Source organism: Protobothrops mucrosquamatus, unplaced genomic scaffold, assembly GCF_001527695.2.
Source record: "Protobothrops mucrosquamatus isolate PMUCROS unplaced genomic scaffold, P.Mucros_1.0 scaffold762, whole genome shotgun sequence".
Lineage (NCBI taxonomy): Eukaryota > Metazoa > Chordata > Lepidosauria > Squamata > Viperidae > Protobothrops > Protobothrops mucrosquamatus.
In genome coordinates, this window is record NW_015387031.1 from 678,616 (window position 1) to 691,453 (window position 12,838).

General features: G+C 36.9%; 1 protein-coding gene across 1 annotated transcript; it reads left to right on the plus strand.

Moving 5' to 3' along the window:
- Nucleotides 1-4,707: 4,707 nt before the first annotated feature.
- Nucleotides 4,708-12,610, plus strand: FAM151B (family with sequence similarity 151 member B). The gene is made up of 6 exons (XM_015818558.1): nt 4,708-4,884; nt 6,343-6,468; nt 7,773-7,923; nt 9,636-9,847; nt 10,600-10,735; nt 11,661-12,610. Exons 1-6 carry the CDS (start codon nt 4,821-4,823, stop codon nt 11,851-11,853), a joined length of 882 nt encoding a protein of 293 aa, XP_015674044.1. The 5' UTR covers nt 4,708-4,820; the 3' UTR covers nt 11,854-12,610.
- Nucleotides 12,611-12,838: the final 228 nt, after the last annotated feature.

Here is a 12,838-nt window from a genome sequence, read left to right on the forward strand (position 1 = left end):
ATAAATGGTTGCCCAGTATCTTCTTGAAAACCTCCAATGATGGAGCACCCACAACTTCTGAATAATTGCTGTCATTGTCAGGAAATTTATCCTTAATTCTAAGTTGGCTTTCTCTTTAATTATCTTCCATCCATTATTTCTTGTTCTGCCCTCAGGTGCTTTGGTGAATCTCTGTAACAGCCCCTCAAGTTCTGGAAGACGGCTATCATATCATCCATAGTCCTCTTTATTAGACTAGACATATCTAGTTCTCTCAATCATTCATCGTAGTTTAGCTTCCAGACCCTTATCTTTGTTGCTCTTCTCTATCTTTCTAGGTTCTCAGCATCTTTTTTGTATTAGGGTGGCCAGAACTAGATGCAATATTGCAAGTGTAGTCTCACTAGTGCAGTATAAAGCAGTACAATCACTTCACATGCTCTTGATACTATCCTTCAGCTGAAGCAGTTTTTGACTGCATTAGTTTTTTGGCAGCTGCAGCACACTGCTTGCTCATACCCGATTGGTGGTCCAATCCTTCTCACACTGCCTATTCTGTATATATGCATTTGTATCTAAGTGCAGGATCTTACTTTTCTCACTACTGAACTGCACCTTGTTGGATTGGGCCCAATGCTCAAGTCTGCCAAGATCCTTCTGAATCGTGAGTTTATCTTCCAAAGTGTTGACTAATCCCCCCAGCTTGGTGGTGTCTGCGAATTTAATGAATCCCCCTTCTGTCCCCTCGTCCAGATCATTTAAGAAAATGTTGATGAGTACTGAGCCTAAGACAAAACCTTGAGGTACCCCACCGCATTCTTCCCTCAAGGTGGATGTTGTTCCAGTGAGGACTACAGTGTGGTTGGTCAGCCAGTTGTGAATCTATCTAGCAGGGGTATGGTCTATATCTCATTGTTCTAGCTTACCAAGAATTAGGCTGTGGTCTACTTTGTCAAATGCCTTACTGAAGTCTAAATCTGATCCACTAATTTGGTTTAAATTAGATAACGTTTCTTTTAATTTAATTTTTCAGTTAATTTAATGGCTCTTTCTATTCATTAAAATTGGGAGTGATATCTTATTTCATATTACTGAAAACTTGCTGAATAACCTGCTGTAATAAAGCAGACTTATGACTGCGTTGAAAGCATAAATAATAAAATGTGAGATTGCAAGAACTTCACATCTAATTTTACATACCTAAAAGAATCTAGATATTTTATTTTAAATAAAAGTGCTTCCTTCACTATGTTGGAATATGCTTTTGAGGCAGTTGGATGGAAAATAAAGTTAAATGGTCCTAGATAGAGGCCCTCTGTTGCTCTCTGACAAGGCCTTGACATCTTTTTTTTATGGCAAGTCTTCCTCTTGTTGCCTGCAATTCATCTGCAGTTCATAAGTGGGACCATCCAAAGATGACCTCAAGGTATGTACAAATCTGTTAGGCATTGTCACTCAAAATGACTAGAGCCAGGATTGGGAATAACATGTCACAACAGCATAATTTTCTGCTAAGCATTAATGGATGGATGGTATTGTAATTAGTGGAGAAAGCTCTGTCATTATGTAGTTTATTTGGTTTTATTATGTGAACCATGATTTATTCAGTAAATGAAGTTAAATCAGCACTGTGTATGAATTCAATCATTATGATTACCTTACAATCTTTTATAATGTGTTAGGTAAGCAAAAGGGTTATACCTCAAAATTTGTTTTAGGTTTAGTTGAAATTACCAAACATAGTTGGCACAGTCACATACTCCACTGACCCAGTGGTGTTTTTGGCCCATGTTCCACATCACCTGTAAACATTTCAGCTATTCTCTGCCTAACCACATACTTTCCCATTTTCTCTCACTCGCTTTGCTTTCATCTTATCTGATAGTTAGGTCTGCAGTAGGCTATTTCCTACTGTCTCTTGTACTTTCTTCAAACATTTTTCATAATAGTTTTATGACTGTATTTAAAAACTGACCATATTTTCACTGGCATAAAATCTACCTCTACTGCATAGTAATTGGTTGTGTTTCTTCTGGTCACTGAATTATCTACTCACTCTGGACTTCAGTTCCCCAGCATTTTCTTTTCCAGCATTAATACTTTAATCATCATTTGACAGGATTGCTGCTGATTTCTGATAAAGACACAAATGTCTATCATTTTTAATTAAGTATAGCTTTAATTAATTAATTGCACATTCAAAATATTGCTTCAATTCATCCTATTCATGAGTGGGGCATTATCTATTTCCCTATTTTTAAAGATTACAGATAACTACACTCTTACCAAGCAACTAAGATTCTTTATTGCGTAGTGCAGAGGTGTCAAGCTGCTGCCGGATGCATATGCCAAAACCTCGCCCACCCCATTGCCGGCAATGGGAAAAAAATCACGATACATCGCGACACATCATATGATGTTGCGAGTTTGACACCCCTGGCTTAGTGCAATAAAGCAAGGAGGTAGCTCAGGTTATGTTTCCAAATTATAGGAATGTGAAATAAATACCCTAATGTATCTTCCTTTTTTTTTCTTGCTAGCCAAAATTTATGGTTTTAAATATTTCATCAGCTCAAGAATTTATAAATGTTATGCTGAACTTTTTTTTAAAAGTTGTCAGGAAATCAACATTCTGCTGCTTACCATGCTTATTCATTGACTTCATTTGCAAATCATGCTGAGCATTTTAAAAGAGCACTATCAGGCAGTATGTTAGAGATACTGCTAAGGAGAGGGGACTGCTGCTTTTCATAAAATATTTACTTTTCAAGTTATAATTCTATCCATCTTTAAATTCCACAAAGCATCCTAACTTTATTCATAAACATTTACAGGGGCTTTTAATTTCAAGTCCACATTTCTGAATGTTTATATCAAAAGACAAACCATGAAAAATGATATATATATTATATAAATCAGTATTACAGTATTGTTCAATTATTGCTGATTGACCTGATAAACATTTTTCTAGTTCAGTTAATAGCTGTTTTGAATTCTTGTAAGTTTTTATCAATGATAACATCTAATCATCTTGTATTTTTTTGCCCTCTTTTCTGATTGTCTTTGATTTTTGATTTTTGGGTTTATTATTAATGCTTTCACACAGCAGTTTGATTTTACTTCATCTAATATTGTTTTTCTTGGGAATCCAGTGTTCAGTTTTCTACAGCATCACAATTCAAAGTTATTTGTCTATATTGCAACTGGGAAAAGCCATGGCTATGATAATATGTACCTTTGTTGTCAATGTGATGTCTCTGCTCTTTAATCATTTACTTAGATTTGCCATAGTTTGTCTCAAGTACCAGATGTCTCTCTTATGTCTACAGCAGGGGTCTTCAAACCTGGCCCTTTTATGACTTGTGGACTTCAACTCCCAGCCAGGCTGAGGAATTCTGGGAGTTGAAGTCCATAAATCATAAAAGGGCCAAGTTTGAAGATCCCTGGTCTACAGTCACCGTCCCTCTCTAAGTAAACTTACTTCTCCAGGCTATTTGCCTTGATTTACCATTCCTGTTAACTATCTTGAGTATTTTTAATATTGAGGAGACACTAGCTTTTGTACTCTTTTTCCCCCTTTATTTGTCAACAATGGATTCCTTTAGCTTTCCTTTCTTCCAGCCATTCAAGAGGCATCATCAGCATTTCTGTGGTTTATGTTTCTCCCACAAATTTTAATTACAATTATTGTTTTTCAAATCTGGTGTGTATGATGATATATTATGCATATAAGTTAACTAATTAAAAGCATCCAATCATGGCCCATTCCTTTCCCACTTTTGACCCATTTAGATATCCCATATTGTTACATCCTGATCATCATGTAGTACATATTATTCACTTAGGCAGGTAGCCTTATACATGCATGTTTTCATGGACTGTCCACATGCCCTCACAGTTCAAAGCTTTTAGAAAATCAGTAGACATTTTTGTCAAACTCCCTTGCTATCTGCAGTATCCATTAGATATTAGCAACAGGATCCTGGGTGCCCATGATTCTTTTGCAATTATGATAGCTTTGTGCACTTTCTGGCACTTTTCATTCTAAAATACTATTAAATAAGCAAACTGGAAAGCATGGCTGCAAAAATCCCAAATAGCAAGGGGGAAGTTTTTCCAAAGATGCAGGTTACAGTTTTAATTACCGGATCATCATTTACTAATCCTCATAAACTATCAAGCACATTTACAAAAATGGGATATTTGGCAGAGAAACTATTTCAGGGTTCAGTGTCTACATTTTCATAAAACTCTGGAGCAGGGGTTCTCAACCTTGGCAACTTTAAGACTTGTGGACTTCAACTCCCAGAATTCCTCAGCCAGCAAAGCTGGCTGAGGAATTCTGGGAGTTGAAGTCCACAAGTCTTAAAGTTGCCAGTTGTAAACTATGATAAAATCAATCTGTAAAAGGCAGCAGGTGTCCCTCTTGAGCTTCATGGCTGAGCCGGGATTTAAACCCGGATGCATCATAAAGATAGAGCTATTCTGCCAGTTGGGAGCTGGCATCAACATGAATCCATAACTTCTAAATCCTTTTGATTTAGCTATTTCGCTAATAAAAAAATCCCTAACCACAGATTTCAAAGCTGGTCAAATTAGAAAAGTAAGAGCAGCGAGGCAAATTCGCGAATAAGTCTCGCCGTCGCTCTGCGGGGAGCAAAGGCGGAGGCGGGCGATGGGCAAAGCCTGCGCACTCGGAAGTCGGCCTCGGCGAGCCCTGATGCGGAACGCTTGCCGGAAGGCCCCGGCAATGCTGCGGAGAGAACCGGTTGCACGCCTCAAAAAGGCAAGGGCGAACTCTGCGGGCGGTGGAGGGGTCTGAGTAAGACCCGAAGTCGGACATGCAAGACGACGGAGGGGGAGGAGGACCGGACGACGGAGGGTCCGCGCGCGGCGATGTGGAAGGTACCCGCTCTCTTTCCCCCCTTCCTCGTTGCCTTGGTCTTGGAGCCCCCGAGAGGGTGTAGAGCTATCCCGGAGCGGCTTTGGTTAGCTAAATGGTGCGATCTCTTGCGGAAGTTGCTCTTATGACTTGATCGCTGGATCAGGATCATTTATTTGCTCATTTATATTGGACTATTAAAACCAAATACCCTAAGTTGTAGAACACCTTATTATATACACTATAAATAATGCAATCAGAGATTGCAGAGATTGAAAAGAAACGCAAGATGCTTTTAGGGTTGCCAGGTGTCCACTATTTGAGTGGACAGTCCAATTTTTTCACATTATGTTCACTATTTTTTTTCACAAAATAGTGGACATTTTTTTTATTCAAAAGCTTTATGATGAAATGGTACGTAATCTAAAGCTGTACAGTCTACTTTTTTTACTACTTAACCCCCCCCCCCCGCTTGTCCGCTATTTTTTGGAAGCAGACCTGGCAACCCTAGATGCTTTCGTCCCTTGAAAGCCTCTTCCTAAACTGACTTCCATCTCAACATTAATAAGGAAGGGATTAGGGACAACTGGGGACCACGGTGAACTCATCTTGACTGTGCCCGTATCCTACTACTGAGCAAGGGAAGCTGGCGCCCTTTCTCCTCCCCCTCTCTCAGTGTGGGCAAAATTATCACCACCTATTGCCCAACCCCAGAGGAAGAATACTATGACTCCTCCTTCCCTCCCTCCCAATTTACATTACTCAGATTGAAACAGATTGGACTCTAGCTATCTTTGTGTTTTCAGGGCTAAAGCAGAATTTCAACTATCATTCATTGTCCCTGAAATTAACTTTGAACTGCAGATCTCATGGATCCTATACCGAGAAGATTCATAGAGGATGTGAAGGATCTGTTCGCACACTGTTTCTCAAACTCAGCAATTTTAAGATGGAGAGACTTCAACTTCCAGCATTCTGGCTAGGGAATTCTGGTAGCTAAGTCCACCCATCTTAAAGTGCTGAATTTGAGATGCTACAGCAAGGGTCCTCAAACCTCCCCCCCATCCGTGGACTGGCACTAGTTCACAGGATGCCAGCAAGCGGGCTGCACAAACAAGCAAAGCTCCATCCTCAGGATACAGGCAGTATTCAAAACCATACCCCCTCTGGTCCACGGAAAAACCTTTCTCCATTGCACCAGTCTGTGGTGCCCAAAAGGTTGGGGGACCTCTGTGTTAGAGCATCTCTTACAGATAACAATTGAACCTCTGTTTGAAGACCTCTAATGAAAGAAAATTCATCGTGTCATGTGACTGCCTGTTCCACTGGCTGACAGCTGATACAATCTAGAAATCATTTTAATCCATTGATTTTGATCCTGCCCTCTGAGGGAGTAGCTACTAAATTAATAGAGAATAGAACAGAAATGAAATAACTAGGTCCCTTATATGAAATTATTACTGCCAATGTTTTCCACATAGGATTTTGGAGTCAAAATATATTAGATTATTTTCTGAATACCAAGCAAATTAAATCAAGAGATGGAGCTGAAATCATTTGGTATCACAGAGCAAACAGTAAGCAACACATGAAAGAGGCAATACAGGGTAAGTATTGGAAAATACTTAATACAATATAGTAGTATTTTATTTCAGTAATTCTAAAAAGCAAAGCAGAGTTAAATCACAACATTGAATTTAGTTTGATGGAAGTGGCAGAGGGTTTTTTAGGGGGAATAAGCTTTTTTTTAAAGTAATCTGTTATAAAGATAGTGAATTTACTGGCAGCATTATCAGGAAAAAAATATTTATGCTTAGAGACAAAATCTGAAAAATATAATTGTACAATGTGCAGTGCATTTATTCCATTTTGCTTAATGTGTTCATTCACATGTGTTATATAGTTATATACCCCACTATAAACCTTTTTCCCGACAAAAAAGTCAGATTACAATCACATTCACATAATAGTTTTAGCCAAGGTCTTAAGAAACATGGTTTACGTGATCTAATTTTCTCTAATTACACAATCCATTGAGTCATAAATTAATCCCAATTTGGAACTGGATAACATATTAGTTTCACCAACTTCTTGATTAGTATGTTCTGCAAACCCACACTCTATTACATATTTCATATTTCAAATTGAGGAGCAGACTTAATCCAAAATTGTTCCAAAGCAATTGTGCATCAGATGAACTCCCTTATCACAGCAATCTTTCAAGGAAGAAAAAGGGAATTGCAGACTGGCTGAAAAAGCAAGGCATTCCTTTGTGAAATCACTGCCAAAGAGTACAAATAAGCCCAAAATAAGAGACAGCAGAGTCTTAAACTGAATGGGGGAGGGAGGAAGAGGTTCAGGATAAGCAAATAAAGAATTGGACTTCATCGGATTTCACTGTGTTGGTTTGGGACTTGGGCCTGACATAAGCAGCTAAACTGCTTATCCTAAAAACAGAAATGAGAAATTAAATGATTTGATACCCAAAGCAGAGAAAACAGTGTTTTTTTCCCAATTAACTGCCCTCTGAACAATTTCCATTTTGCATTTTAAAGCAATAGAAGGTGCTTAAAGTTCATATTTTAAGTTGTTCTATTGCCTTCCCAACAGACAACATAAGTAATGTGAATACATATTAACGGGAGGGAGAAATTATTCTTACATTCTTTAGTTAATATCATTCTCCCTGGTGTAAAAGGGAAAATAAATTTGAAAGATGCAGATTTTCTGATGATTCTTTAGTGATTTATCTCCATCACTCCTTAATAGGTTGTAAGTTCCACATAGCTCCTTTTATTAGTTCTCATGGGATATATAAGTGGAAAAAAATAAACGCTTTGCTACAAATGGCTTTTTAGATAAAACTATTACTATTTTTTTCTTTTTCTGCCCTTGTTTTGGAAATTAATAGGTGCTGCTCACATGATAGAAGCAGATGTCCTGCTTTATGGTAATCACCCAGTCATGGCTCATCCACCTGAAACAAATAGTGATAACACACTCAAAGAATGGTTAAATGAAATTAAAAGCACCAATAAAGGGATGAAGCTTGATTTTAAAAGGTAATTTAGAAAGTATACACACACACATATATATACATTTCAGACTTTAAATAATTAACCACTATATTATTGAATAAGCAATTATTGGTCAAACAATTACCAACACATACATTATGAAGTGTAATGACATCTATGTATGTATGCCAAGAATTGCATTTTTAGTATTACCCTGCAGGACCTATCATTAAAGTGCTGAAAGAAACCCTAGTAATCAAAAGCTAAAATAAGGTAGCTGACTAATGCCAAAATTTTGACTGGGAAGAATTAGCCTCATGGCAAGTATTTAATATATTTTTACAATACAACATCAGCAAATAATTCATTTAATGGTTGTGTGCACGTATTTTCAATATTCATGTAATAGTTACTTCACTTGATCCAATTCTTGTCTCTGTCTTTCCATTCACAAGTTGTAAATGTGGATTATTTTTATTATAACGTTCTTTTGTGTAAGCTGTATTCGCAAACTTGTGGCCATGGCAGCGCTGCCATGGGCATCCCTAGTGACGTGATTATGATTTTAAATGCTCCCTGCCAGCTTCCCACAAGCAAAGTCAGTGGGGAAGCTAGCAGGAAGTGAGATGTTGCTCCTGCTGCCACTGCTTTTTTGCTCACCTGTGGTCATTCTGTTTATCTCTTTAGGTAAGTAAATATCGCAACTGTCAGTATTTGTCTATTATTGTATTTTGAAATAATTCAAAATAAGTCACCAGTAATTGGAATAAATGACACTACAAATAAAAGATGCTTCTATACATGTAATCATGTTTAACTTAATATGTATATGAAGTTTCACTATGCTTCATGGATTTGAAAATCCTTTGAATGTGTGTGACTTGGGTGTATAATTTGCCACCTCAAGGACAACAGAGCTCCGTGCGACAAACTAAGGACCTCACTGCACAAGTTTTTATTTTATACTTGTTATCTTTACTTGCTATTTCATTATTTTGTTAATTTTGAAAACTTAATAAAGAAAATGAAATAAAGTAATAGCAAAATTCCTGTTATTTCAAACAATCTTTTTTTTCCTGATCAGTAGAGGGTGCTACAACCCTGAAACTCTTTTCTCTTTTTTTTTTTAAAAAAAAACACCTACTGTGACCTTTTCTGTTTTTTTTTAAATGAAGAATTAGTGAAGATAGAAGCCAAAAACCAAGAAAAACATCTTAGAATTTAAATCCTACAGTAAGCATGCATGCATAAAAAGAAATCCCTGTTCCCTCCTTGATAGCATCAAACTTAACATTCTGGTATTGTGTGTCTTGCTATCTTTGTATAGTGTCCAAGCTCATTAGATATTTTTTTGCTTTTCAATAAAAAAACATACCTAGCTGTGCCATTTTGTTAAATTTCTGGTGTAACCAAGTTCCTGTATATAGATGTTGAAATTTTGGAATCAAGAATTATTGTCACATATGAAAGTTTATAATTTTGGGAACTTTGTGGGCATTAAAAGGAGATAAATTACAAATTACAAAAAAGGGGATAATTGTCCTGATTTTTTCTGAGGAGTAGAATGGTTTTTTTTTAACCATTTGCATGCTTAAACCGCCAAATTTTACTATTAACCCTTTCCCAAATTTTAAAACTTAAAAAAAAATCCAAACATTTCTTCCTGCCACATTTGCATTTCCAATATTTTGATAATCGGTGAAAAATATACTGCATCTTTTCACCAAATACTTTAAAATGTATTATCTTGTTTATAGCCTAGAAGCTGTGAATCCCTCAATGAAGCTTCTTGGAGATCTGCAACTTAGGCAACCTATTTGGATAAATGCAGACATACTTCTAGGACCAAAAGGAAATCACCCTGTCGTAGATGCAAAGGGATTCCTGGACACAGTGATTTCATCTTTTCCAGATGTAACTTTATCTTTGGGATGGACTACTGGGAGAATTAATTCAAAATGCAATACAGGTAATGCAAATCAGTGCTAATGCTTTACATTTAAATACGGTGCAATTCACCTTGTTCTGCAATCAGGGCAAGACATCTTTAGATAGCTACTTCAGGTGACCTTTTTACACTGGGGTCACTGCACACAGAGGACTAAAGTTCAACACATGGAGAATAACCAAGATGGCAAAACTGTTATTACAATCATGATTCCCCCTCTCCTTTACTCATGTAATTTTCAAGAAGTGCATATAAATCTGACATGGCTAATATTTATATCAAAACGATTCTTTGATCCCATATCTTTCACATTAATTTCAAATACCACAGCAAGGCATTACAACTAAAGCTTTCCCTTACAGTATATTTTAAAATATATTATACCCAGCAGCATCTTAGGGAGGCAAGGGGATTGAAAATGATATAAGCAGGGTCATATTGACATTACACAAGCTGTCATGTCACCTGCACATACAAAAGAGACAGAATTTGTGGAGTGGCAGTGATGCACATTCATAGTTTTGACAAAAGCAATGGATCCTCTGGATATGTTCAGTTATATTACATTACTACACATTATCTTTTTTAAATGCAGAGAACAGGATTTGCAAGAATCAAAGTTTCCCTTTCCCATCAGTGCTCGTTATCTCTTCCTATTCCTCCTCATTCCAGAAAAAAGGATTTCTGAGTAATTAATAATTAGAAGTGAACAGCTTAGCTATCAGAAATTCACCTTCCATATCTGAGTACTATAGCATTTGTTCCTTCTTTAGGTTACAGTTTAGCCATGGTACAAGAAATGGCAGCAATATGTAGAGATCGTACTCAGCCAATCACATTTGCTGTAAGAGCTGATTTGGTTTGTCGGTCAATATCTGAACTTCTGTGGTTACTACAGCAATCAGACAGGTATGATTTGCACTAACTGAATATTGTAATATATAAAAGATTTCAGAAATGATTGGAAATTGACAAAATACATATTTCCAATTAATGTACACAAAGCAGATGTAAGATAGCAATAGCACTTAGACTTATATACCACTTCATAGTGTTTTATAGCCCTCTCTAAGTGATTTACAGAGTCAGCCTATTGCCCCCAACAATCTGGGTCCTTGTTTTACCAATCTTGGAAGGATGGAAGGCTGAGTCAACCTTGAGCCATTCAGAATTGAACTCCTGGAGTGAGCAGTGAATTAGCCTGCACTACTGCATTCTAATCACTGCGCCACCACCAGATGATCCATTGGTCAACGTTTGCTTCAACAAAGCTAGTGCAGAAGTGTTCAATTTTCATTTACTGTTCTTGCTGTACCTTATATCAGGATGGGCAACCAGCCATCGTCAAATTTCCTTTTATGATTTTCAGAGTCTGACTATAGATGCTGAATATTAATAGCAAGGTACCATCATTTTTGCAAGGGGAAATGCAACCATCAACTATGCACTAAAATAGACTTATCACTAGAAAACACAAAAACAAAGAAACCTCAGCTTCTCTACCCAAATGATACATCCACATCTTCCTTGGCCTTAAGCCAACCCCACCCCAAAACACTGACCTTTGATTTATGAAGGTGGAAATTATTGTCTGAAGCCAACCATTATATTAATAAAGCTGCTCACCTTTTTTCAGTAGATTCATGAATTTTGATATGACTGTCATGAAATATGTGAATTCAGTAAAACACTCTTTCAAATGAAAGAAAGCTTTCATTTGATAGAACCATCATTATGTGAAAATAACACGATTGAAGTTTTGGCATTTACTTTTATTGTAATACCCACTTTAGATATCTGTGAAATAATTTAACTTTGGTGATTCTTCTTCCAGGTACACATTAACCATTTGGACTGGAAAGGATGATGAATATTCCGTAGATGATTTACTCTTCATCAGACGCAGCTTTGATAAATATAGAGTTTTTTATGATATCTTGGAGCCACAAAATTCTGAATTCAGAAAAGCCATAGGAATATTAAAAGGACAAATAAAACAGCCCTGTCAAAATGTATTTAGGCATTAGACTGAATGAAAAAATGCATTACATTGAATTGTAAATTCCTATCACTGATGGAACACAATTGTACTTACTGAAGTGGATGCTTTCATCAAGTTCCCTTCCACAGCTTCATCTTCTGCCTTCACAAAAGTTGCTCTTATAAATGGTATGGAATTTTGGAGGGGAGGGAAATAAATTGAGGGATGCTATGGGAGAAATTATTTCCCCTTGCATGAATAAAGGCGAAACCAAGATCAAAGTTGCATTTTAAAAAATCAAACCTTTTAAAATCTTCTTTGATTTTCAAAGTTTATTTATCCCCATTACAGAATGAGATTCTTAAATTCTTAAATTGAGAAGAATTTTCAAAAACTTCACAGAAACCTATTATTATTATTACTATTATTATTACTATTATTATTATTATTATTATTCATATAAATCATCTTACATTGAAGTTAGTTTGGTACCTATTTCTAAGCCTTAGTGAATCCAGTGATGAGGGAGCAGGAACTGGAAAAGCCTTGCCCATAGGCTCTGCACATTCCTTCATTAATTTGTCTGTGAAAGTGAGTTTGACAGGTTAATGGGCATCATTTAGGAGATGTGTGTGTGACACATGGGCTACTATTATGAAGGCTGTACTCCTTTGTATGGAAACAAACGTTGCCAAATCATCCTGGAGGATATGTGATTACCCTGGTTAACAGCTGCTTTCCTACCATGTCAAGGGACTCACTAAAGTATACAGGCATGATGTCAATGCTGCTAACATCGGATGTTCTTGCTTTGACAACAGATGGAAATGCAGCCATTTTACTCTTTTGCTTTTAGAGTTAGTTGATGCTGGGAGCGGGAATATGGATGAGAGTCCAGTTAGTCATAATAATAACTCAGCCGTGGGAATCCAAGGTTATTGCGCCCAGAGTTGATAAAGATTTGGAGAGCTGGGGAGAAAGCCCATGCTTCAAGCTAATTGGGTAATGTGATTTATGACTGTTAATTGGAG

Coding starts and splice junctions, on each gene's coding strand:
- FAM151B (XM_015818558.1), top strand. CDS start 4,821: ATGCAAGACGACGGAGGGGGAGGAGGACCGGACGACGGAGGGTCCGCG. Junction 4,885..6,342: donor CGCGCGCGGCGATGTGGAAG/GTACCCGCTCTC, acceptor TTTTCCACATAG/GATTTTGGAGTCAAAATATA. Junction 7,924..9,635: donor ATGAAGCTTGATTTTAAAAG/GTAATTTAGAAA, acceptor TCTTGTTTATAG/CCTAGAAGCTGTGAATCCCT.